This window comes from Elephas maximus, chromosome 13 (genome assembly GCF_024166365.1).
Source record: "Elephas maximus indicus isolate mEleMax1 chromosome 13, mEleMax1 primary haplotype, whole genome shotgun sequence".
Classification (NCBI taxonomy): Eukaryota; Metazoa; Chordata; class Mammalia; order Proboscidea; family Elephantidae; genus Elephas; species Elephas maximus.
The window spans coordinates 52,243,378-52,266,526 of record NC_064831.1 but is presented as its reverse complement, the minus strand read 5'-3'; the positions used below and the strand labels follow the sequence as shown (position 1 = coordinate 52,266,526).

The 23,149-nt window shown below is 36.0% G+C and overlaps 1 protein-coding gene across 3 annotated transcripts in view; it reads left to right on the top strand.

Moving 5' to 3' along the window:
- VPS13C (vacuolar protein sorting 13 homolog C) overlaps positions 1-23,149 on the top strand; it is a 187,333-nt gene that overhangs the window by 92,505 nt on the left and 71,679 nt on the right. For all 3 annotated transcript variants that reach the window (XM_049905874.1, XM_049905873.1, XM_049905872.1), the window contains 18 exons: positions 1,453-1,512; positions 2,695-2,857; positions 4,428-4,544; positions 5,417-5,520; positions 5,736-5,903; positions 6,582-6,886; positions 8,308-8,455; positions 9,182-9,290; positions 10,652-10,785; positions 12,785-12,941; positions 13,977-14,056; positions 14,770-14,829; positions 15,494-15,656; positions 17,552-17,668; positions 18,978-19,081; positions 19,501-19,668; positions 20,897-21,201; positions 22,612-22,759. In XM_049905874.1, coding sequence (XP_049761831.1) covers positions 1,453-1,512; positions 2,695-2,857; positions 4,428-4,544; positions 5,417-5,520; positions 5,736-5,903; positions 6,582-6,886; positions 8,308-8,455; positions 9,182-9,290; positions 10,652-10,785; positions 12,785-12,941; positions 13,977-14,056; positions 14,770-14,829; positions 15,494-15,656; positions 17,552-17,668; positions 18,978-19,081; positions 19,501-19,668; positions 20,897-21,201; positions 22,612-22,759 — 2,610 coding nt within the window. The remainder of the gene's footprint in view (positions 1-1,452; positions 1,513-2,694; positions 2,858-4,427; positions 4,545-5,416; positions 5,521-5,735; positions 5,904-6,581; positions 6,887-8,307; positions 8,456-9,181; positions 9,291-10,651; positions 10,786-12,784; positions 12,942-13,976; positions 14,057-14,769; positions 14,830-15,493; positions 15,657-17,551; positions 17,669-18,977; positions 19,082-19,500; positions 19,669-20,896; positions 21,202-22,611; positions 22,760-23,149) is intronic.

The following is a 23,149-nucleotide window of genomic DNA, read 5'->3' as shown; positions in this document are numbered from 1 at the left end:
TTATAGGGTTACTGTGAGTTGGAATAGTCTTGCCAGCAGTGGATTTGGAGGGAGACAGTTAAATAACAGTTAAAATATAGCATGATTGACTGTCTAATAGAGAAATGCACAAAGAACTGTGGGAGTAGGGGGGCTGAGGAACCAGCCCAGCCAGAAAACTAATCACAGGAGGTAGAACTCTGAATTTGAGTCTGAATTTTCTATGTAATTTTCTATGTAAGGAGCAGAATAGGATCAACGGATCGTGTGATGAAAGATAGATTTTCAACTTAGTGTGACAAAACAAAAAACCAAACGTGCTGCTGTCGAGTTGATTCCGACTTATAGGACAGAGTAGAAGTATCCCGTAGGCTTTCCAAGGAGCTGCTGGTAGATTCGAACTGTCAACATTTTGCTTAACAGCTGAGCTCTTGACCACTGCACCACCAGAGCTCCAACTTAGTATGAAGACCTCATGAAACTCAAAGCTTGGATTTGTAAGGAAACGGGGTTTCTTTCCCTGGAGATATCCAAATACAGACTTGGCAGAGACTTTATAAAGGAATTTGGGTATTAGGTGACTGATAGACTAAACAGCAACAGCAAAACCAAACCCATTGCCGTCAAGTTGATTCTGACTCATGGTGACCTCATGTGTTACAGAGTAGAGCTGCTCCATAGGGTTTTGTTGGCATAGCAGATCGCCAGGCCTTTCTTTTGTGGCACCACTGGATGGGTTTGAATTACCAACCTTTAGGTTAGTAGTTGAGGACAAACCATTTGTGCCACTCAGAAACCTACACCGATGTACCTTTAAAGTCACATTCAACCTTGAGAGTTTATAATTCTGCCATATAGCTGCAGTTACCTGTATAATTCTGATGTCTAGCTGCAGTTACCTATATAATTCTGACGTCTAGCCACAGCTACCTGTATAATTCTGACATTTAGCTGCAGCTACCTGTATAATTCTGATGTCTAGCCACAGCTACCTGTATAATTCTGACATTTAGCTGCAGCTACCTGTATAATTCTGACGTCTAGCCGCAGCTACCTGTATGATCTGACGTCTAGCTGCAGCTACCTGTATAATTCTGATGTCTAGCCACAGCTACCTGTATAATTCTGACATTTAGCCGCAGCTACCTGTATAATTCTGATGTCTAGCCGCAGCTACCTGTATAATTCTGACGTCCAGCTGCAGTTGTCTGTATGATTCTGACGTCTAGCCGCGGTTACCCATACGATTCTGACGTCTAGCCACGGTACATCTAGCTGCAGTTACCTAGAAATGAATGGTACCATGCTCTCGCATGTTTGAAGAGGGGAAAAAGTCACTCTGTTATAATAAATTATTTGGATGTGACTTTAAAGTATAAAAACCCAGTTAAAGCATAGATAATAAAATTAAATATATAATATATATAAAATACAGATAAAACTAACTATAAATAAATTAACTTCTTTTTTCAGGCTGATAAAAATGGACCTAGTTTTCAAACTACTTTTGAAAAAACTGAGCAAACAGTTAAGGTAAGAAATTCTATTGAAGGAATATATCTTATTTGAAAATAACTTACTTTCCAAGCTTCAAATATCCTTTGAGAAATATTGACTGAATAATTTGAGGACGTAAGGTATAAACTAACCTCATAAATACTTAATCTGCTCTGTGCGTGATTCAGCTTTAGTCAAGCTGTTGTTTTGACCTACTATATCACACCCTAATGTCCTTAAAACTTTTAATGTTATTTCTAAAAACAAGGGAATGTTTTAGACACAGAGGACCATTGATTTATAGAGAACGGACAAGGTTCTCCACAGAGCAGACTAGATAGCATCGTTTAATGCAGGAGTGAAAGCCTGAAATACAGGGAGAAACGTGGGAGCTGAAGCGGCACGACTTAGGTGGTGGCACAGAGGAGGAAGAGGTGCAGTGTAACTGTGAGTGACAAACAGAAAATGAGGGAGGTGGATTTTGCATGAAACTTTTCAGAGATGGGGAATCTGTTATAATATTGTGAACCTTCCTTTTTTATAGTTTTTATGTCCATTTAGTGTTTTCAGGAAATGGAAAAAAATATTTTCTTACATATAAGCAAAGATTATTACATGTTCATTTGCTATTAGAAAACTTAGCTTCCTAGAGCCAGTGTTTTAAAAAATGTAATACTTTTTCCCCTCTATACATTATGTGTTCTATGTTTCTTCTTAAATGATAGGACCGTTATTGAGGTTTTAGAAGAGCATTTAATGACAGAAAACTCACTCTCGATCATATCTTTTATAGATAAATCTCATGAATGCCACATTTGAAATTATTTCTAGACAATAGTAGCACATGGTGATTCTGGAGTTTGATGTTCTAGCTTATGAGTTTTATGTAATCATAGTAAATATCACTGATAATTCAAGAAACCATTTATGTGTTGAATGTTAGAATGACTGTGAAAAGTAGATTATGGGTCCCACGACAGTTATACATGGAAATGTGAGTTATTCTGTTACTTTGTATACTTCTATGTTCTCTTGAAGTAAGCAAGTGTAATATACTCTCCATGTATGCCACGCTCAAAGAGCCTGGGCTGTGAATCTTCGTTTTCCTCTCTCCTCCTTCTGAATGGGGAAGACGGTGATACAGGCAGAACTGGGAGCCCTTTGGATCCATCGTGGAGACAATGGACTCAGGAAAACTTTCTTTTTGAACATCTTTAGGTAGCCTTTTCATCTTTAAATCTGTTGCTGCAAACACAAGCCCTCCTCTCTTCTATTAACTACCTGACAAACGTTATTCCATCAGATGGTCAAAAAATGGGTGATGTCAAGGAGGCACAAATTTCAACTGAAAAGCAACAAAAAAATTCAGCTCTGCAAAAGGGTATGAAACATACTTTTTTGTTTCTTGTTAGTAAGGGTTTTAGAGTTCTAGCGCTAAGTGAGCAATCTCAGAGATTACCTGATTCAGTCATTTACAAGCCACTTTCCCCACTTAGTCCTTTTCTTCAAATAAAACCTGACCTGGGTGCTTGATATGTAAGGCAAATGCAATTAGCGAAGTTATTTTTAGAAATGTTTGTTTTGTTCTTATTCCTGTTTTGGTGGTCGTGGGGGTGCCATTAGGTAGTTACTAGGAGGAGGTGGTGGGGGTACTGTTAGGTAGTTACTAGGAGGAGGTGGTGGGGGTGCCATTAAGTAGTTACTAGGAGGAGGTGGTGGGGGGTACCATGAGGTAGTTACTAGGAGGAGGTGGTGGGGGGTACCATTAGGTGGTTACTAGGAGGTGGTGGTGGGGGTGCCGTTAGGTAGTTACTAGGAGGTGGTGGTGGGGGTGCCGTTGGGTAGTTATTAGGAGGAGGTGATGGGGTGCCGTTAGGAAGTTACCAGGAGGTGGTGGTGGGGTGCAGTTAGGTAGTTACTAGGAGGTGGTGGTGGGGATGCCATTAGGTAGTTACTAGGAGGTGGTGGTGGGATGCTGTTAGGTAGTTATTAGGAGGAGGTGATGGGGTGCCGTTGGGTGGTTACTAGGAGGTGGTGGTAGATGCTGTTAGGTAGTTACTAGGAGGTGGTGGCGGGGGTGCTGTTAGGTAGTTACTAGGAGGAGGTGGTGGGAGTGCCGTTAGGTAGTTACTAGGAGGAGGTGGTGGGGTGCCGTTAGGTAGTTACTAGGAGGAGGTTGGTAGGGATGCCGTTAGATAGTTACTAGGAGGAGGTGGTGGGGATGCCGTTAGGTAGTTACTAGGAGGAGGTGGTGGGGATGCTGCTAGGTAGTTTCTGGAGGTGGTGATGGGGGTGCTGTTAGGTAGTTTCTAGGAGGTGGTGGGGGTGCTGCTAGATAGTTACCAGGAGGAGGTGGTGGGGGTACTGTTAGGTAGTTAACAGGAGGAGGTGGTGGGGGTGCTATTAGGTAGTTTCTAGGAGGTGGTAGGGGTGCTGTTAGATAGTTACTAGGAGGAGGGGACCTGTATTTACACTGAGCTCTTCCTCCCCTCTCAGTGGCTTCTGAAGGGACTCCAGAGAGAGCATTAGTTTTCACTTCCATTTTACACATAAGAAGATTAAGACCCAGAGGTATAAAGGCAGGGGTGCAAGGATAGAGTCTAACTGGTCAAGAGCCCAGGCTTTGGATCAGAACGAACTCACTTCAAGTCCTGACTCTGCTACGTAAACAATGTGACCATAGACCTGTTATTTAGCTTCTCTGCATTTCAGTGTCCTTATTTTATTCATTTTAGCTTTTATCCTTGCTTTTAAATAATAAAAGTAACACATTTCACTATTAAAAATGAAACCTGTACAGAATATATAAAGTGCAAAAAGTATTTGAAATTTTAAGAGCTTGAGAGTTTTATTTTAACAGGATTGTGGGTCACTTAATGTAAGTGTGATTCCTTAATAGATTTTTGATTACTAGAATCCATCTGTGATCAAATGCTTTGTTTTATTTTTAGTGATTGTATCCTCTAAAGATAGTGATATTATTAACTTCAGGCTCTTTGCCAAGTTGAATGCTTTCTGTGTTGTCATTTGTGATGAAAAGAACAATATTGCTGAAATCAAGATTCAAGGTAAAATTTTTCACATTAAAAATTGGTTAAAAGATAAGCTTTTTTTTGTATTGCTAAAGAATGTATAAATGGAGGTCTGTGAGCTGTGAAAGCGGGAAGGACAGAATTGGGCTGCCTGTGTTCTTTTTTGGGGGGGTCGGGGGGGTGTAGCTGTTGGTCAGTATCTGGCCATCAAAATGAACTACACACACTGGTATTGTAGACCTTCCAGAGAGTTGTCCCAGAGATGGGAAAGGGTGCTAATGTCAACGTTGGGATGCTGTTGATGGGCTGGGATAAGTGTCAATGCCCAATCCCAGTTAGGTTCTTTGAATATGCTTTATCCTGATGTGAATTCAGAGCAACCTCATCATGAAAAACAAGCCTGTGCAACCAATTATGTCCTTTTAGGCAAAAGCTGCTAAAACTCATCACCTCACTTTTTCCCTGGCTCTGTCTTTACCATCTCACTGTGATCTGGTAAAGATAAAGAATTTGTTCAGTGAAATTCTTGGAGAACTTAGAAACCAGAAAACTAAGGTTTTTTTTTTTTTTTTTTCTTATGTCCTTTCTCTACTGGTCTGAATTTGATTTATGAAACTTTTTCATAACTTCCATGTAGATCACGGGGTATAAGGTATAAACAATCCTGATAATCTGTTTGTACCAGATCTGATTTCTTCAGGAGATTAGAAATTCAGATAATTATTTTTAGTGAAATTGTAGGTTTCATTCTTTATAAAACAAAAATGACCTAATATAGCAGCGTATCTGTCAACTGTGAGTTCAGACATGGCTATGTATTTTAAGGTTTTACCTCCAAGATAAAATCATGCAATGAAAAAGATCTTATTGGTGGTTGATCTACAGAAATTATAATTTTTTTTTTTCAGGCCTTGATTCATTTCTTTCTCTTCAGTCAAGAAAACAGTCACTCTTTGCCAGACTAGAAAATATTATTGTCACAGATGTAGATCCTAAGACAATTCATAAAAAAGTAGGTGACAGTAAATAATGTTTTTTGATGATTGAGCATGAGATTAAAAAAAAAACATATTTTACTTTAAAATGTATTAATGAGATATATTTTAATAGACAAATATTTGTTTCTATAAAGATTGTATACGGAAAGTTTAAAATATAAACCCTTTTTATAAATGGGATTTTGTTTTGTCTTCTGGAATGAGCTACATTCAGATTTCTGTTTTTCAGGCTGTCTCGATAATGGGCAATGAAGTTTTTCGTTTTAACTTGGATTTGTATCCAGATGCTACTGAGGGGCATTCCTATACTGACATGTCCAAGGTGGATGGTGTGGTCTCGCTGAATGTTGGCTGTATTCAGATTGTGTATCTTCATAAATTCCTCATGTCACTTCTGGTAAAATACTATTTAGTATGTTAAAATTTCAACTTGGAAGTGTTTAAATAAGTCTGATTATTATGTTTGCAAATTGTATAAACTTGGATTTTTAGGGTGGGCACTGTTCTGATTATGTATAAAACCAAAAACCAAACCCATTGTCGTTAAGTTAATTCGGACTAATAGCGACCCTGTAGGACAGAGTAGAACTGCTCCATAGTGTTTATAGGGAGCAGCTGGTAGATTTGAACTGCCAACCTTTTTTGGTTCGCAGCCATAGCGTGCTGTGGCTCTTAACCACTGTGCTACCAGGGCCTCCGGATTACATATGGTATTTATATATTAATATAAAGGTCAACACATCTGTTTAATAGGGAGCTGAAATCTGAATCATAATGATTTTTCTTTAAATCTAGGAGTGGTAATTATTTTTACTAGAGTATAATCAAACCAAATTCTTAAGTAAAAAAAAAAATTTTTTTCACCTCTATTCCTTAGTTCTATAACATTAAGCCCTGGTCAGCTAGCTCATGGTTATGGGTGAATTAACAGTAATTCTTAGCTAATACTAGAAAAACAGGGCTCAGCTGAAAGTTATTTATTGGAGAAAAACCAGCATGTGTCTACAAAGAAGATGGCATTATTAGTACACCTGGCCTGTGTTTGAGTCTTTCCGTTTATGTTTCATGCCCACAGAACTTCCTGAATAATTTCCAGACAGCCAAAGAAGCTCTGAGTGCTGCCACGGCCCAAGCTGCGGAAAAGGCTGCCACGAGCGTGAAAGATCTTGCCCAGAGGAGTTTTCGCATTTCCATCTCTGTTGATTTGAAAGCTCCAGTTATAATCATCCCACAGTCTTCCATTTCGACCAACGCAGTAGTGGTAGACCTTGGTTTAATCAGAGTTCAAAATCAGTTCAGTCTGATATCTGGTGAAGACTGCTTACATCCACCAGTAATCGATAGAATGAACGTACAGCTAACACAGCTTAAGCTTTCTAGGTATACTCTTTCAATAATTACAGATTTAAGTATTATCTTAGTATTGTCGATAAAATTTCATGACCTTTGAAAGTCATACCTAAAATACATCTATTACATGGAACAGCTTTTTTTTTTTTTTAATTAGCTTTCTATTTTGAAAAATTTCAAACTTGCAGAAAAGTTGCAAGAAGAGATACCATGAGCACACTTAAAAGTCCTTTACCTAGGTCTACCAGTTGTTGACTTTTGCTTTCTAACTCTGTGTATGTACATATTATGGAAACCCTGGTGGCATAGTGGTTAAGTGCTAGAGCTGCTAACCAAAAGGTTGGCAGTTCGAATCTACCAGGTGTCCCTTGGAAGCTCTATGTCCTCTAGGGTAGCCATGAGTCGGAATTGACTCTGAGGCAACAGGTTTGGTTGGTATATGTATTATTATTTAAACACTTTTTTGCTAAACATTTTTTGAGAGTAGACATCTTGACCTTTGCCTCTAAATACTTTAGCCTTTGTCTCCTAAGAACAAGGACATTCTCTTGCATAATCACAGTATAATTGCCAAATTCTGGAAATTTCACATTGATATAATGTACAGTCTATACTCAGATATACCTGTTGTCACAATAAGAATTTTGGGGATATTTTAGTAATTTATCTCCTTGATCCAGGATCACATGTGATATTTACCTGTATCCTGATACTACTGAGGGGGTTTCTGTACCAATAGATACATTTCCTGAACTGGGCCTTCATGAGTCCGTCATCTTTCGTCATAAAGGCAGTTTTACAGAGCACAGTCTAGTTTGATGGAGAGTCTCTGGATTTGATTTGTCTGAGTGTTTCCCCGTGACTTGATGTGGCTTAGGCAGTTGTGGCAGGAGTGCTATGTAAGTGGGGTCGTATCCTCAGCCCACCTGGGTGACATATGGAGCCAGTGTATGCGCAGTTCATTCTAAAATTATTTTCTGACCATTCCAAGGGATTTCATCATCCAGAGTCAGAAAGTAATGATTATTACCCAAAGCCAGAAAATTCTGAAGAAGAGCTTTATGAAACACCTTTTGAAAATGTTAACTGTTTACCTTCTTGTTTTTTTCTTTAATCTCTGTGTCAATACATGTTTTGGTCCTTGAACAACTACATTTGATGATATTCCCCTGTATCTTCAACAATGTGAATTTCTTTCTGAGATGTATTTACTTCGTCACCTATCTCCTATTTAAACAAGTTTTCCTAATGGCTTATTGTATACCTCATATTTTAATTTGTGCCTGCTAGTGGATTATAGATTCATTTAATTGTAGATTTAGTTCTGAAAGCACTCACACAACATAGTTTCAAATCAGTATTTAGAGCATCAACTTTTGACTTTGTGTTTCTTTATAGCATACTGGATTTTTTCCTGTATATGCGTATATATCATTTATATCTTTTATTAGGACGGTGATCCAGCCAGGCACCTCCCATCCTGATATTCAGCTATTGTACCCAATTAACTTGGACTTTTACGTAAATCGAAATCTAGCTGCATCTTGGTACCACAAGGTGCCTGTTGTGGAAATTAAAGGACGCCTTGATTCAATGAATGTAAGTACATGTGTGGAAAAAACTATGTTATGAAATTTTAGACTCTCAAGACTTTTTCATTATAAATTCAAATAAAATGTAGAGCTTTTTAACTAAATAGTGTAAGAAAAACTTCAGTGAGATATTTACAAGATCTTTATTATTTTAAGTAGAATTTATAATCTTCAGTTAAGTATAACTTAGCTTTTAGGTTTGCTGTGAGTACATAATAGCAGAAATCCGTATATAAATTGCTTATTAATATATTAAAAAAAAAAATTTTTTTATTAGGTCTCATATATTATATACACACACTTACATTTTTATTTATATCTGCCCGCCCTTAAGATAATTATAGCACTGAGGAAAATGCCTAGTTTTTACATTGAAAATAGTCTTTTAATTTTATTGTTATTTAAAAAGCGATACAATGCATTTTCTAAATTTCTTACGTTTTAAAATGATTAAGCTTCTTTAATGATAATCAAATTTCAGGAAGGATAATAACATTAAGTTGATGGAGCTAATATTAATTAATAAATCATATTTTTTAAAAAAACCTTTGCTTTGAAAGTAAGAATTTAGCAGTAAAATACTTGAGTGGGTAGTGATAATGTAACTTTTTAGTCAATGTTAAGATTATTCTGTTCTGCGTGTTTTTTTTAACTGGGAATTTATTTTCTGTATTAAAATTGTTTCACTTAAAAGTCAAATATATTTATTTTTCTTTTAATGTAATATTCACAGGTTAGTTTAAATCAAGAAGATCTTAATCTTTTATTTAAAATACTAGCAGAAAACCTTGGTGAAACCACTGAAGAGTTGGAGAAAATGAAACCAAGAATACAAGAGGCAGGTAAGAGGCTGACAGTTTGTAATGTGATAGATATGTGCCTATTTGGCTTACTAGTAGCGGAGATAGACAATAAAAAAGGAGATAAACAAATATATATATACATATACACACACACACACATATATATATACAAGTTATGATTTGTGTTACTGGGAAGACAGACAAGGTGCTATTAAAGGAGATGATTGACTCTTTTTTAGTTAAGCAGTCAGTTGTAGTTTCAGGCATTGTTCTAAGTTGCATGAGTTGGGAGGAGGCCATCCATAAAGAGACATTTCAAATCAGTGATTGAGTTTTGGAATTGTTACTGAATTTACATGTATGGGAAAGGGATGTTTTGATTGGGCACTGGGCTGTAGTAGCACCCGTGGGCTGATTTTAGTAAGACTAGTAGTAAGATATCTGTAAGACATGAAAATGGTTGATAAATTATCACTCTCCCAAAGATATTGAAAAAATTATTCTGAAATAAAAGTGTTAAGAGAATTTAAATTATTAGTGACAATGACTCTTTTACTTAAAGATAACTTTAACTTACCAGATGTATTTTTTAAGCCGTATGTATATACATCCATCCACACACATACGCACACGTATTTTTTCATACAAATAATAGCATTATATACACACACGTGTGTGTGTATATAATGCTGTCATTTGTACACAAACATATATACATACACAGATGTGTATTTATGTATTTTATCTTTTTGAATTAACAGTATATCTTCATGTTCATCCCATATCTGTATGTATAGATCTGCCTCATTCTTTGTAATGGCTGCCTGATATTAAATTCTGTTGAAGAATCATTATTTATCAAGGCTTTATGGACATTTCAGGTTTCTTCCAATCTTTCAATGTTACAAACCATGTTGTACTGAATATCCTTATATGTAGGATAAATTCCTGGACTGCTGGGTTGAATAGAATTTACAATTAAAAATTTGAAAGACCTTGCCATTTGCTTTCTAAAGAACTTTCCACTCACCAACTTGCTTTTCTAAACCTGTTCTAACACAGTATATATTATCAGACTTTTTTTTGCCAAATTGCTAAGTGGAAAATGGTATTTCACTGTATTTTTTTCATTAAAAAAAACTCTTCTTACTCTATGTCTGTTAACATTTATTTACTTAATGTCACTAGGTGTGACTTGCTTATTTTGTTTGTTTGTATTTTAAATATACCTGTTTCTTCTTCCTCACCATGAGTTTTCTAAGGACCGGAGGTATGTCTTCCTGGTTTGTGGATTTTCAGTGTCTGCACCAGGCACCGAATACTTGTGTGAGCCCTCAAATAAATGTTCATAGAAGAAATGTGTAAATAGGAGTGAATTAATTTATTTTAAACATCTTTAGGGGAAAGTAAATATCTTGAAATCTTTACATCACAACAAAGCGGACATGCTTCGCAAAATGCTTTAACAGCTGGAGTGGAAGAAATTAGACCTATGGACATCATTAGTGTGCTGCTGAATTTTGAAATCAGAGAGGTGTGTAATTTTCATCTGTTTTTGTAAAGTGAGATGAATAAATAAATAACTTGGAATTACTTTCGTCTACTAAAAAAAAATTGTAGATTATTGATACGGATACAAAATTTTATGTAGACTGATTACTGATTTTGAATGACTTTAACCAAAAACCCCAAAGCAGTTGTTGTCAAGTGGTTGTTGAAATGTGGTATGCTTTGGATTTCATACAAAAAATTGTAGAAACCCTTAATAGAACAGAAAAACACAGTGTGTCTGTATTTAAAAAAAAAATTGTATTATTAGTATATGCTTTCCATCTGAAGATTCTTGAGGAAAGATTAAATTTATTTTTCCTCTTTATTCACATATTCGACAAATATTCATTGTATTTGTTATATACAGTATCCGGATATCCAAATAAAAGACACAGACTCTGAACTCAAACAAGAAAATGAACAACTACCGTTTTTATAAGTGCTCTTGTTAAAACGTTCCCACGATTTTTGGAGCCGGCGCTGGTGTGGGGAGGGAAGGGGTGTCTAAGCAGCCTGAGAGAATCAGGGAAGATTCCTGGAGGAAGTGACATTCGAGTTGAGTTTTTAATGAGCAGTAAGATATAATCGGTGAAAAAGGGACCAGGAAAGGGTAGAAAGAGGAAGAGGCGTATCAGGTGTGACCATGTGAGAAAGCATAGTAGATAAAAAAAAAGATTACGAGGACTTAAAAGAACTTCCTCCCAAACCCCTTCCTCAGTAAATAGAAGTTATGGAGCCCTGGTCGTTAAGCGATAGGGCTGCTAACCAAGAGGTCCACAGTTTGAATCCACCAGTTATTCCTTGGAAACCCTATGGGTCAGTTCTACTCTGTCCTGTGGGATTGCTATGGGTTGGAATTGACCCGTCGGCAACAGGTTTTTCTTTTTTTATAGAGGTTATGGTCTTTCTGTGAGTTAAAAATAATAAAACTTTTAAGCATATGGATTCTACTTTTTTTTTTAATCTGAAATACATTCTTTAAAACTAATTTCTTTCATGTTAAACCTCCACTATTTTACAGATTAATATCAGAGCTACTGCAGTTTTCTGAGCTTTAATAACTGAAACATTGGACATCTATTAGTAAATAGACTTCATTAACATATGTATATAGAAGACCAGTGAGTCCTTTCTGATATCATCTGTAATACATTATGACAGTTCCCTTCTCTTAGGACAGTGATTGGGAGGGAGAGGGGAATAATTTTGGCTCACTGAGGGATATTTAAGGAGGCCTGGTTGCACAGTGGTTAAATGCTGGCTGCTAACTGTAAGGTTGGCAGTTCAAACCCACCAGCCGCTCCACAGGAAAAAGATGTGTCAGTCTGCTCTCGTAAAGATTACAGCCTCGGAAAACCCTAGGGTACAGCTCTACTTTGTCCTACAGGGTTGCTAGGAGTCAGAATCGTCTTGACTGCAGTGGGTTTGGTTTTTGATTTAAGGGATATTTGGCATATCTAGAGACATTTTTTGTCAGCCTGGGTCGGGGGAGAGTACTACTGGCAGCTAGCGGGTAGAAGGTAGGAATGCTGCTAACCATTCTGCAATGCACAGAGCAGCCCCACTACAGAGAGTTATGTAGCCCAAGAGGTTAGTAGTGCCAAGGCTGAGAAACCTGGCCTTAGGAGTAGTGTTAAAATTGGCTGTTGGTCTCACAGACCTTCAAGTGGAAGGCCGTCCATCAAACAAGAAGTCTTGGGAGTTAGGCCTAACTGTTTTTTTTTTTTAACTTTTTAAAATCACTAGAATATGATAGTAAAAAAACCTAGTAGTGCTTCAAAAGTCTGAGAAAGTAAATGTACCTTTCAAGGTAAATAACACGACAGCATTTGTAGGCACGAATGGAAGTAAACATCTTTCCATTGTGTGAATTTCCGGTTATAGCACTCTGGGTAGTTATTAAAATGTTGGTTTATCTTCATGTGTAGAAGTAAAATAGTGGTGATTACTGAAATTTGTTGTGATCCTGGTACTTTTTCTAGGTCGTGGTTACTTTGATGAAAAAAGCAGAAAATAAAGGAAAGCCTTTACATGAACTAAATGTGCTGCAGCTTGGACTGGAAGCTAGAGTTAAAACCTATGACCTGACTGCTGAAGCTTATCTTAAAAAAATTACTATGCGATGCTTTGATTTCACTGGTGAGTATGCGGTATATGCTATGTAAGTTATTCAGGTAATGGGCAGGTAGTCTCTACCTTTTCATCAACGTGAAGCATGTCTATTGGTGTCGCCACAACTATTTAGTTAGATTAAATTTAGTACGCTGATACAAAGGAATTTGATATTTTAAAACATTATTATGTAGTTATTTAGCATAAAGTAAGAATATATCTAAAACACCTATATTTAGCATGAAGTAAAACATATCTAAAAATAAAGCATATGTCTTCATTGACTCTACATAACACTTCAGTACTTATAAAGAAGCAACGTTTTATCTTAACTGCACTATGAGAACTGACGTATTAGGACATCAGAACCCAGGCAGAGCACTGAGGCACAGGGCCCAGGGACCCCTTTTGAAAAGTTGAGTTAATTTACTGAGAAGTACAACTTTGGTTTGCTTTTTATTCATTTCTAAATGACACGTTTTTATTTGTTTTAAATTAATAAATTTGTGCTTATGAAAAATAAGCAGTGCAAAAGTATGCATAGAGAAAAAGGTAACATTCCCTTGAAGCCTCATTCCTGTCCCGCAGAATAAATGCTGAGTCATTTGCTTGGTGGCTATCCTCGACCTTTTAAATTCACTTTCTAAACTGCATCAAGCCAGGGTTTACTGTTGCTCTGGATGTTCAGAGTGTGCAGGAACTCTAGGGCTGTCTTTGGGTAAAACAAACTTGTATTGAGGATAATCCCTAGTTTATGGGTGTTATAGTTTTGTTCTTTAAGATGTTATGATTTGTTCAAATGAGTAATACCAGTAGTACCAAAAGTTCAGCCAAGTACCGCAGTTTTAATTGGCTGGTGCTTTTGTTTTTCTACAATTATTTATTTTTCACCAAAGTTTCATTGAGGGATGGTTAGTATATAGTAAAATCCATCCTTTTAAGTGCATAGTTCTCTGAGTTTTGTCAGATATATAAATTTGTATAACTGGCTTGCCCTGTTTTAAAACACATTTGAAATGTTTAAAAGACTTTATGGATCAATCCTGTCCTTTTCTCTTTTAGACTCTAAAGGAGAACCTCTACATATTATTAACTCTTCTAATGTAACTGATGAACCCCTTCTGAAAATGTTATTGACAAAGGTACCTAGTTTCAATACTGGAATTTTTTAATATTTGCGTATATGGAGTTGTGTATATTCTCATTGCCGTTGAGATGGTTCTGACTCATGGCAACTGTATAGGACAGAGTAGAACTGCCCCGTAGAGTTTCCAAGGCTGTATGTAATCTTTGTGGGAGCAGACTGTCACATCTTGCTTCTGTGGAGCCACTGGTGGGTTCAAACTGCCAGTCTTTCAGTTGGCAGCTGAGTGCTTTAACCACTGTGCCATCAGAGCTCATTTTGTGCATATTATCCCCTGTCGTATTTAATATTTAAATTTTTCCACTAGTTTTTTTAATTCTGAAACTGACTATGGGGGATTGTGCAAGCATCTGGCAATCTTGAATACTTTCATTAACCCTCTGAGTTACCATATGTTGTTGAATAAATGAGAATAATCTCAAAGTTCTTTTGTAACCCAAACCAAAATTTATTATAATCTAGATATATACTAGCATTTCCCACTACTTTTAGTATTTCATCCCCAGGAGGAGAAGGACTTTTAGTTTTTGCTTCTGTGGAATGTGAGAAATGCTTATGTCAGGTCAGTGTCTTTGAAATGCTCTTCTTTGCCTTTGAGAAATAGGTTTATGGTTTTATAACAGCCTACTTTGAAAAGTAAAGAATAGGTGTATTTTCAATATGTGAATGTTAGCATTGCAACCCATTTGTTTAATCCTCTACTGCTTGTAGGCAGACAGCGATGGACCAGAATTTAAAACAGTTCATGACAATACCAAACAGAGAGTGAAGGTAATCTTTTGTAATTCACTATAAGGCTGGGTTGTGTTAGTGATTAAATCTGTCTTCAGAGCCATCTCCAGTTGTGAGATCATAAGTTATGAAAAATAATAGATCTAATTTAGTAGATACATGAAATAGAGTTGAAGTAAGTTCTTACAAAAATTTGATTGAATCCTGAGGTATTATTTGTTTCCCAGAGGTGAATTAATGATTACTTGTTGAGAATACAGATAATATACTTTTTAGGGGATTTTTTTTCATTTTAGTTCACTGTAGTTATTTGGCCTAATGTTAATGAAAGCATTAAAAATTTGAATTATGTATTAACTTCAGGATTAGAATAAGATTAAGGACAAGGTGAAACATGGCTCAGTACAGACTAGCCCATTTGCGTACATACGGCCTGTCTTGGAGCCATCTGAAATTTGACTTAAGGCCTGATAAAACTCACCAAGTTCTGCTAGGGTTAGACTTAGGGACATGCATTTGGGGGTGGGCAGAATGTTGGTTTATTGTCTGGTAAGGATAAACATTGTAATTGTGCATATTGTCTTCCTTGGGGGAAAAAAAGACGCTTAATTGAAGTATTCTTGTGCTACTTATATATTTTGAAGCTTAATGTAAAAACGTTACTCTCTCTGAAATCTGCCTCTCTGATTGTTCATTACCCTAGGTTTCGTTTTCATCCTTAGACTTAGTGCTTCATTTGGAAGCTTTACTGTCCTTGATGGATTTTTTATCATCTGCTGTTCCATCCTCTGAACCTTCCTCTTCTGAGAAGGAACCGGAGCTGAAACCCCTTGTGGGCGAGTCCAGAAGTGCTGCTCTCACAGCTGGTATTAATTTTGGGGTCACGGTCTAATACTTTCGTGGTTAACCTTAATAATCATGTGATAGCTTTTATTTTCAGGCTAAGACAAATATTTAGTACCTCGAAGTTGTAGCTGCTCTGACAGGTTAGGTTAGAGTCAAAGAAAGCAAATAGAATGTTCGGGTAATTTAGCAGGGGAATTTAAAGAAGCGTTGTTTACTGTTAGTCATGCGTAAGTATTTGATTTCACCATCTCGCTTTTCCATAAAATGCAAATTGTATGTACTTTGCATTGACATCCCTTTGCAGCCTTCAATCCAATGAAAGTGAAAGAGGAAGAAATTTAAATAGGAACACAGTCCCGCATAGTAACAAAGGGCCTTGTCAGTCCATCACGTGAAACTGTCTGTGCTCAACGCTTTTGTTAAGTGCCCTGGGGACTCAGAGGGGGCATCTCCTGGAGGAGACGACTCTCTTTGGTTTCTAACTAAAACTGTCTTTAGATTGCCCACAGATTTGGGGTATATGTTCCTCAGACGTATGCCTTCTGTCATGAAATACTATCTATGAAGTGTCCTGAGTGTATAAAGAACATGTGCCTGTTTTTCTTAAGCCTAATATCATTTTAATTATTTTTCCCTTATGTCATGTGAATGTGAATGTCTGTCATCTGATAATTTTCAGACCATGATGAGTTTGAATTTTGTCTATATTTCTTATATCCTCAAAATCTAAAGCTGTCATTGCTATTAAAACTGATTTTTTTTTTAAACCCAGGAACAGAGCAACAATTTGGTTATAAACTAGACTACGAGAGTTTTACCTTTAATATACTTGTCACAGTAATAGCCTTAGAAATGCTGCTTCTTTATAAAACTTATGTGGAGTATACCTAAACAACATGGTTGAATAAGTGAAAAGACAATGTTTAAACTCACGGTAAACTACAAATAATAGTAATCTAAAGAAACAGTTGTGCTATGCAATTGGTTTTTATGGTTTGATTAGGCTACATTAAAGCTTAAGGGAAAAAAAGTGTCATCTTGTTGGTGACTAAGAACTGATATCCTGCATGCTTTTACAGCGTTACAGGAAAGGGTTGGTTTCCCTCAGGCAAGACAAATCTCCAGGAAAATGTATCATACGTTTATCAGTTAGAACCTGGACTAAAGTAGATTAAGGGAATCAATTCCATTGTGATTCTTACACACACACACAGAGCATGCATATGTGAGTTATGCCATCATACTTAAACACACATCCACACATATATTATAAAATATTTATTTTTTGGTGTATTTAAAAAAAAATTTTTAACTTTAGACCTTTATGTTTCTTTCTTACGGAGTTTTTTTTTTTTTTTTTTTAAGAATTCTTCATAGAGAAACAGTATATAATCTAGAGAAACTGGTTCTGTAGTTAACAACATGTAGTATAAGTAGCATAGTTAATAACATGTATTTTATTAACTATTTATTACTATTTCAATCTTTATGAATTATTCTTTTATCCAATATATGTTATGAATAGGATTTCGGAATGAAAAATTGTGACTAATGGAATTCTTATATAGAGGGTTTTCTTTTTTCTCAGAAAAAAAAATATATATAGTAAAGTTTCCGTCTCGCAAATCGTCTTTCTAAGATTCTATTAATAGTTGCCTTTATTCGCTATGATTCGGAATTGACTCGACAGCAATGAGTTTATTTTTTATTCTTAATTTGGAGGGGACAGGCTACTTTTTGTTTCATTGGCATTTGAAAACTAATCCAAAATTCATATTAATTATACGTTATCTTAATGGAGGCCCTTTTAATTCTTTATAGTATATAATGTACTTTGTTTTAGTTCATTCGAGACTATTTTGTGTGTTGCATCATCTTTGCACTTTGCTGATATAAGGTTTCCATTACTTTTCAGTATCGAGCAGTGTTTCTCAAAGTGATGTGTTTGATTTGAAGGTCAAAGCCGAATTAAATGCCTTTAATATCTTTGTCTGTGATCAGAAGTGTAACATTGCAGATATTAGAATACAGGGTAAGTAATTATACCTTGGTGTTGCTATTTCTGTTTCTTTATATAGACATCCAGGAAAAATGAGTTTGTATGTGGTGAATCTCCCGTGAGTAATATTTTTGTTTACTTACATTAAAGACTCCTGCAAACTTTTCAAAGATGTGCTTTGAAATGTTAGAAGTAAATTTGTTATGATTCGTGGCTGATGTAAGCCATTCCTTATTTATTTGAAAATCTTCAGAATAGGTATAAGCCTTAAGCTCTTATTGTTCTGGTTGCATTTTCAGAGTGATATAATTTAAACTGAGAAATGCATATCCTGGTCCTACCTCACTGGGTAAAGAGAATGTTGTTATCCTTATTTCCCTTGTCTTTTCTGCATTCGAAGCATCAGGAAAAGGAGTTTCTAAAAGAAATTTTGTAAGCTTTTTCCACCATTAGCTTGATATAAGAATGGGGCAGCATGGTTTAATAACTCAGAGTATACCACAAGCTTTGGAGCCAGCCTGCTAAGGCTCAGATCCTGGCTCTAACGGTAACTGGCTGACCTTGAGCAAATTAATGAACCTTTCTGTGCCTTAGTTCTCTCTTCTGTAAAAAAGGGGATGATTATTATCCACGAGGTTGTCGTGAGCATGAAATAAGTTTACATTTATTTAGAGAAGTGCCTTCTCCACACTTAGCAATTTAAAAAGGGTTCAAAAGTCAGCTCCATTCAACAGATACTTAACAAGTAACAAACACTTGTATCTGTTTTATGGGAGGTATTTTTTTTTTATGGTAATGGTTTGGGCCCTTTACTATTCTCTGATGCAGGCCTTCTCTGTGTACTGAGGAGTAATTTTAGAAATCATTATGCCTTTAGAAATTAGGAGAATGACAAAATTTTTTGGAGCGAAACCTTAGAAGACTGTTCCAGATAGTTTATTGTAGAATGATAATCAAATGATATTCATTTATGCCTAGTTACTAGAGCAACAGTTTTCATAATAAATGTTTATGAGATGACTGTTTAACAACAAATATTATGTGTCTTCTTAAATAATCACTTTAAATCTTGCCAGTGCACAGGATATTTGTATTTGGAAAACTGATTAGTTTTCTTTGATGTTTGGTGTTTGTTGTCATAAAATCGCCACAATTTGTATGTATGAGATGCCTGTAGCAGTTGAAGGTATTGTAATCTTTCTTAGTATCTCACCTATAGAAGCTGGTACCTTTAATATGTCTAGTAGTGAATGATTTTTATTCACTCTGTATCTTGGTAGCATATTATTGAACTTAACACTTAGGTTGGGTGACAAGCTTGTAAATGTTATGCCTCCCATAGGAATGGACGCCTCTGTTTCTGTGACATCAAAACAGACTGATGTGTTTGCCAGACTTCAGGATATCATAGTTATGAACATTGATTTGGTGTCCATCCACAAAAAGGTGATTAAAAACTGGTTTCTATATTGAAATATATTTTTTCCCATGGATTTGAGATACCTTCATTTGTTTCTTCAGTGTGCATTTTGTCATGTGTTAAGCATTTTGTTAGGGATTGGAGATGAGAACGGTGATAGTCTGCTTTTACGCTATAGGTAGACTAGGCTGCCTGATGCACAGTGACCTGTGAAAGCCATTTCTGGGCAATTAGAAATTGACATTTCCTGTTGATAGAACTTTTTTTTATAGGAATAGGAAAAAAGTTACTGGCAAGTGAAATATTTTCTAACAGTTTAAGGTTGAGTTTAAATGTTGCTTCCTCATATACCAATGATCCTCTAACAAGGGACCGTATTTGTAGTACAACGATAAGGGCTACACAGCTCTTTCATTGTAATAACCAGTTAATCCCATACTTTCAGGCTGTCTCCATTTTGGGAGATGAAGTCTTTAGATTCCAAATGATTCTCTATCCAGGCGCCACAGAAGGAAAGGCCTATGCTGATACGTCTAAAGTAGATGGCAAACTTAGTCTCAAAGTGGGTTGTATTCAAATTGTTTATGTTCATAAATTCTTCATGTCTCTTTTGGTAAGTTTTTTTTTTTTTTTTTAATGTTTTAGTTCTCTTTGAGGCCTAAATATCTTTGCTTATATATCTGAACCTAGATAGTCAAAATCATTACTTATCAGGCCATGTGATAAGCACCCAAACGCTGAACGGAATATCATAGTTAAGGAAATCCTTTATAATGATGGATAGCGTAGTGAATTTTTTAAATTATTGTTTTGTACATATGAGCTATGCTTTTAAAAATTTTTCATAGTTTTACATTTTAAAAGTACTTTCTGATCTTTCAGTTAGGGCTTTTTGATGTTATTTGTTTGATGAAATAACCTTAAGGATACTTAGTTAAGATAATTTTTGAGGAGCTCAGTAGGCATTTAAAGGACTAATGTTGCAACTTCCAGACTTTGATTATCATTGTGATCGGCAAGGCCATGTAAAAAAATTTTTTTTTCCATTATTTATTTGCATGTATGTGTCACAGACAGAAGGGTTTCAGTCTGCTTGTGCCTAAGCTTACAAGTCACGCAACTCTACTTAAAACATCATGTTTTACTCTTCAGGAGAGTAACATATTGGAAAATAGGGGAATTAAGTTGCCTTGTATTATTAATGCATGATCCTCAAGACTGCTGCTTCTAAGAATGATCTTCTTTCCTTGGGAAAATGTTTTTGTTTTTAGTTGAAGTTGAAAGGAAGTGTGCCCTACTCTAAGTAAAGTAGTTTTGACTCTTATTAGGGATTACAGGATCATAGAGACCTAACTGCCTTGCTCATACAAAAAAAAAAAAAAAAAATTTTTTTTTCCATACCTGAGCACGTTTAGAAAAATGAATCTTCAAAAGCAAGGTACCAGGACTTAATAAAGAATAAACTTTATTTTTAACAACTAGAGGTACAGAATTTAACCTGCTTTGGGAGAAATAAAGTGCACTTCTCCATCTCTTTCATTTAAATTTGAATTTAAAATGACCAACACTGATTAATCAAAAAGGGATTTTAAAAAATTTGTCATAAAAACCAAACAATTATGATATACATAAAACAAAAGGTAAAGGAATCTTCCTTCATAGAACTACTGTTAATAGCTTAGAGTGTATCTTTCTAGATTTTTCTCTCTCCATGTGTATTATTATAAATAATGTCTCTTTCATATTGCTTCTTTTATTTAAGGTGAATGCTCTAAAAATTCTTTCCTTTTAAAAATAAGTCTGTTTTTCGAAACTCCGTAAATATCAGTCTCTTCCAACAGAACTTCCTCAACAATTTCCAAACTGCCAAAGAAGCTTTGAGCGCAGCCACGGTACAGGCTGCAGAAAAAGCTGCTTCTAGTGTGAAAGACTTGGCTCAGAAGAGTTTCCGCCTTTTGATGGACATCAACTTGAAAGCCCCAGTTATTATCATTCCTCAGTCTTCAGTGTCACCTAATGCCGTTATAGCGGATCTGGGTTTAATCAAGATTAAAAACAAATTTAACTTGGTCCCTATGGGACATTCTTCTCTTCCCCCAGTAATTGACAAAATGGACATACAGCTCACTCAGTTGAAGCTGTTCAGGTATAAATATATAATCAAACTGTGTATTAAGTTTAAGAAATATAACCTTCATAAAATTTTTGTCAGTGATAAACTTGTGATTTGTGGTTCTTATTCCTTCTTTCTTCTGATTATGAAACCTTGAACACTGGTTTTTAACTGGTGATTAATGGTAGCGTGTCTTGTAGAATTTGCATTTTTGTCTTGCTAAAATTTATAAAGTGACTTTTCCATTTTATAAAATTTGTTAAAATTATAATTTACTTAATAATACTTAATTTAGTTTTATAGCTTTGCATACAGATAGTTCTTTTTCATACATGGGCCAAAATTTCCTAAAATATAATAAAATCTAAGACTTATTTCTCATTTCCAAACCGTCACATTTGGGAATTCTCAATGAGGTGTCAAAATGAATAGACTCCAAATGCGAAGTTGTTGTCTCTGTGGAATGGCAAGAGTGTGTGCTTAGAGTATTTGTGCGAATGGTCGTTGGCAGGCAAGCTAGAAATGACTGTTACCATATGATAACTTAACTTTGGGGTTTGGTGAGTGTCTTAGTCATCTAGTGCTGCTATAACAGAAATACCACAAGAGGATGGCTTTAACAAACAGAAATTTATTCTCTCACAGTCTTGGAGGCTAGAAGTTCAAATTCAGTGTGCCAGCTCCAGGGAAGGCTTTCTTTCTCTGTTGCTTTGGGGCAAGATTCTTGTCATCAGTCTTCCCCCAGTCTAGGAGCTTCTCAGTGTAGGGACCCTGGGTCCAAAAGATGCACTCCACTCCTGGCTCTTCTTTCTTGGTGGCATGAGGTCCCTCTCTTTCTGCTTGCTTCTCTCTCCTTTTGTCTCTTGTAAGATAAAAGGTGATCTGCAGGCCAGACCCCAGGGAAGCTGCCTTTATATCAGATCAGGGATGTGACCCGAGTAAGGGTGTTGCATCCCACCCTAATCCTCTTTAACATAACCTAATCTTGCCTCCTTAACCACAGGCAGACATTAGGATTTGCAGCACATAGGATAATCACATTACATCATAAAATGGTGGACAGCCACACAATACTGGGAATCATGGCCTAGCCAAGTTGACACACATTTTGGGGGAATACAATTCAATCCATAAAAGTGAGTTTTTCTACTTAACTTTGGAGAAGACCAGTAATATGCCAAAGGCTAAGTAGGCTGTTACTTTCTTATCCTCCAATTCTAGGAGGGTATAACATTTATGTGTATAGCATTGCAGTAGTCGCAGTATCAGACAACCTTTTTGAAAAATAGTAAATAATTGCAATGGTTATACTTTATGAAATTGGTGTCTTTGAAATCAGTGTTACTTAAGAAAATGCTGTATGGAAACTAACACACAATTTAATAGCCCTCATTTTAAAATGTAAATTTCAAAAATATGAAAAAAAATTTTTTTTTTTTTTAGAACTATTTTGCAGGCTGGCTTTGCACAGCATGACATTGAGATTTTAAAACCAGTCAACATGGTTTTATCTATAGAGCGAAATTTAGCAGCAGCTTGGTACATGCAAATTCCAGGGATGGAGATAAAAGGAAAATTAAAACCTATGCAGGTAAGTATATGTATAAAATATATGAAAATTGCTCCATAGGCTTTTATCACTAATAGTGGAGTTCTGATATACATCAGAAGTGATGATAATGCACTGGAGATGAGGCCATCCTAGTTTCTGTACTTTTCCTTATTTCATTTTAGTCAAATATTTCCTAAAACCAACAAGAAGTATGAGATAAAACTTATTGGAGTCTACTGAAAATATTACTCTTTGCTTTGGAAAATTCTATTAAAGTTTTAAGGCAGAAGTCCCTGGATGGTGCAAAGGGTTAAGTGCTTGACTACTGGCTGAAAGGCTGGCAGTTCAAACCCACCCAGAGATGCCTTGGAAGACAGCCTGGAGATCTGCTTGTGAAAGGTCACAGCCTTGAAAACCTTATAGACCAGT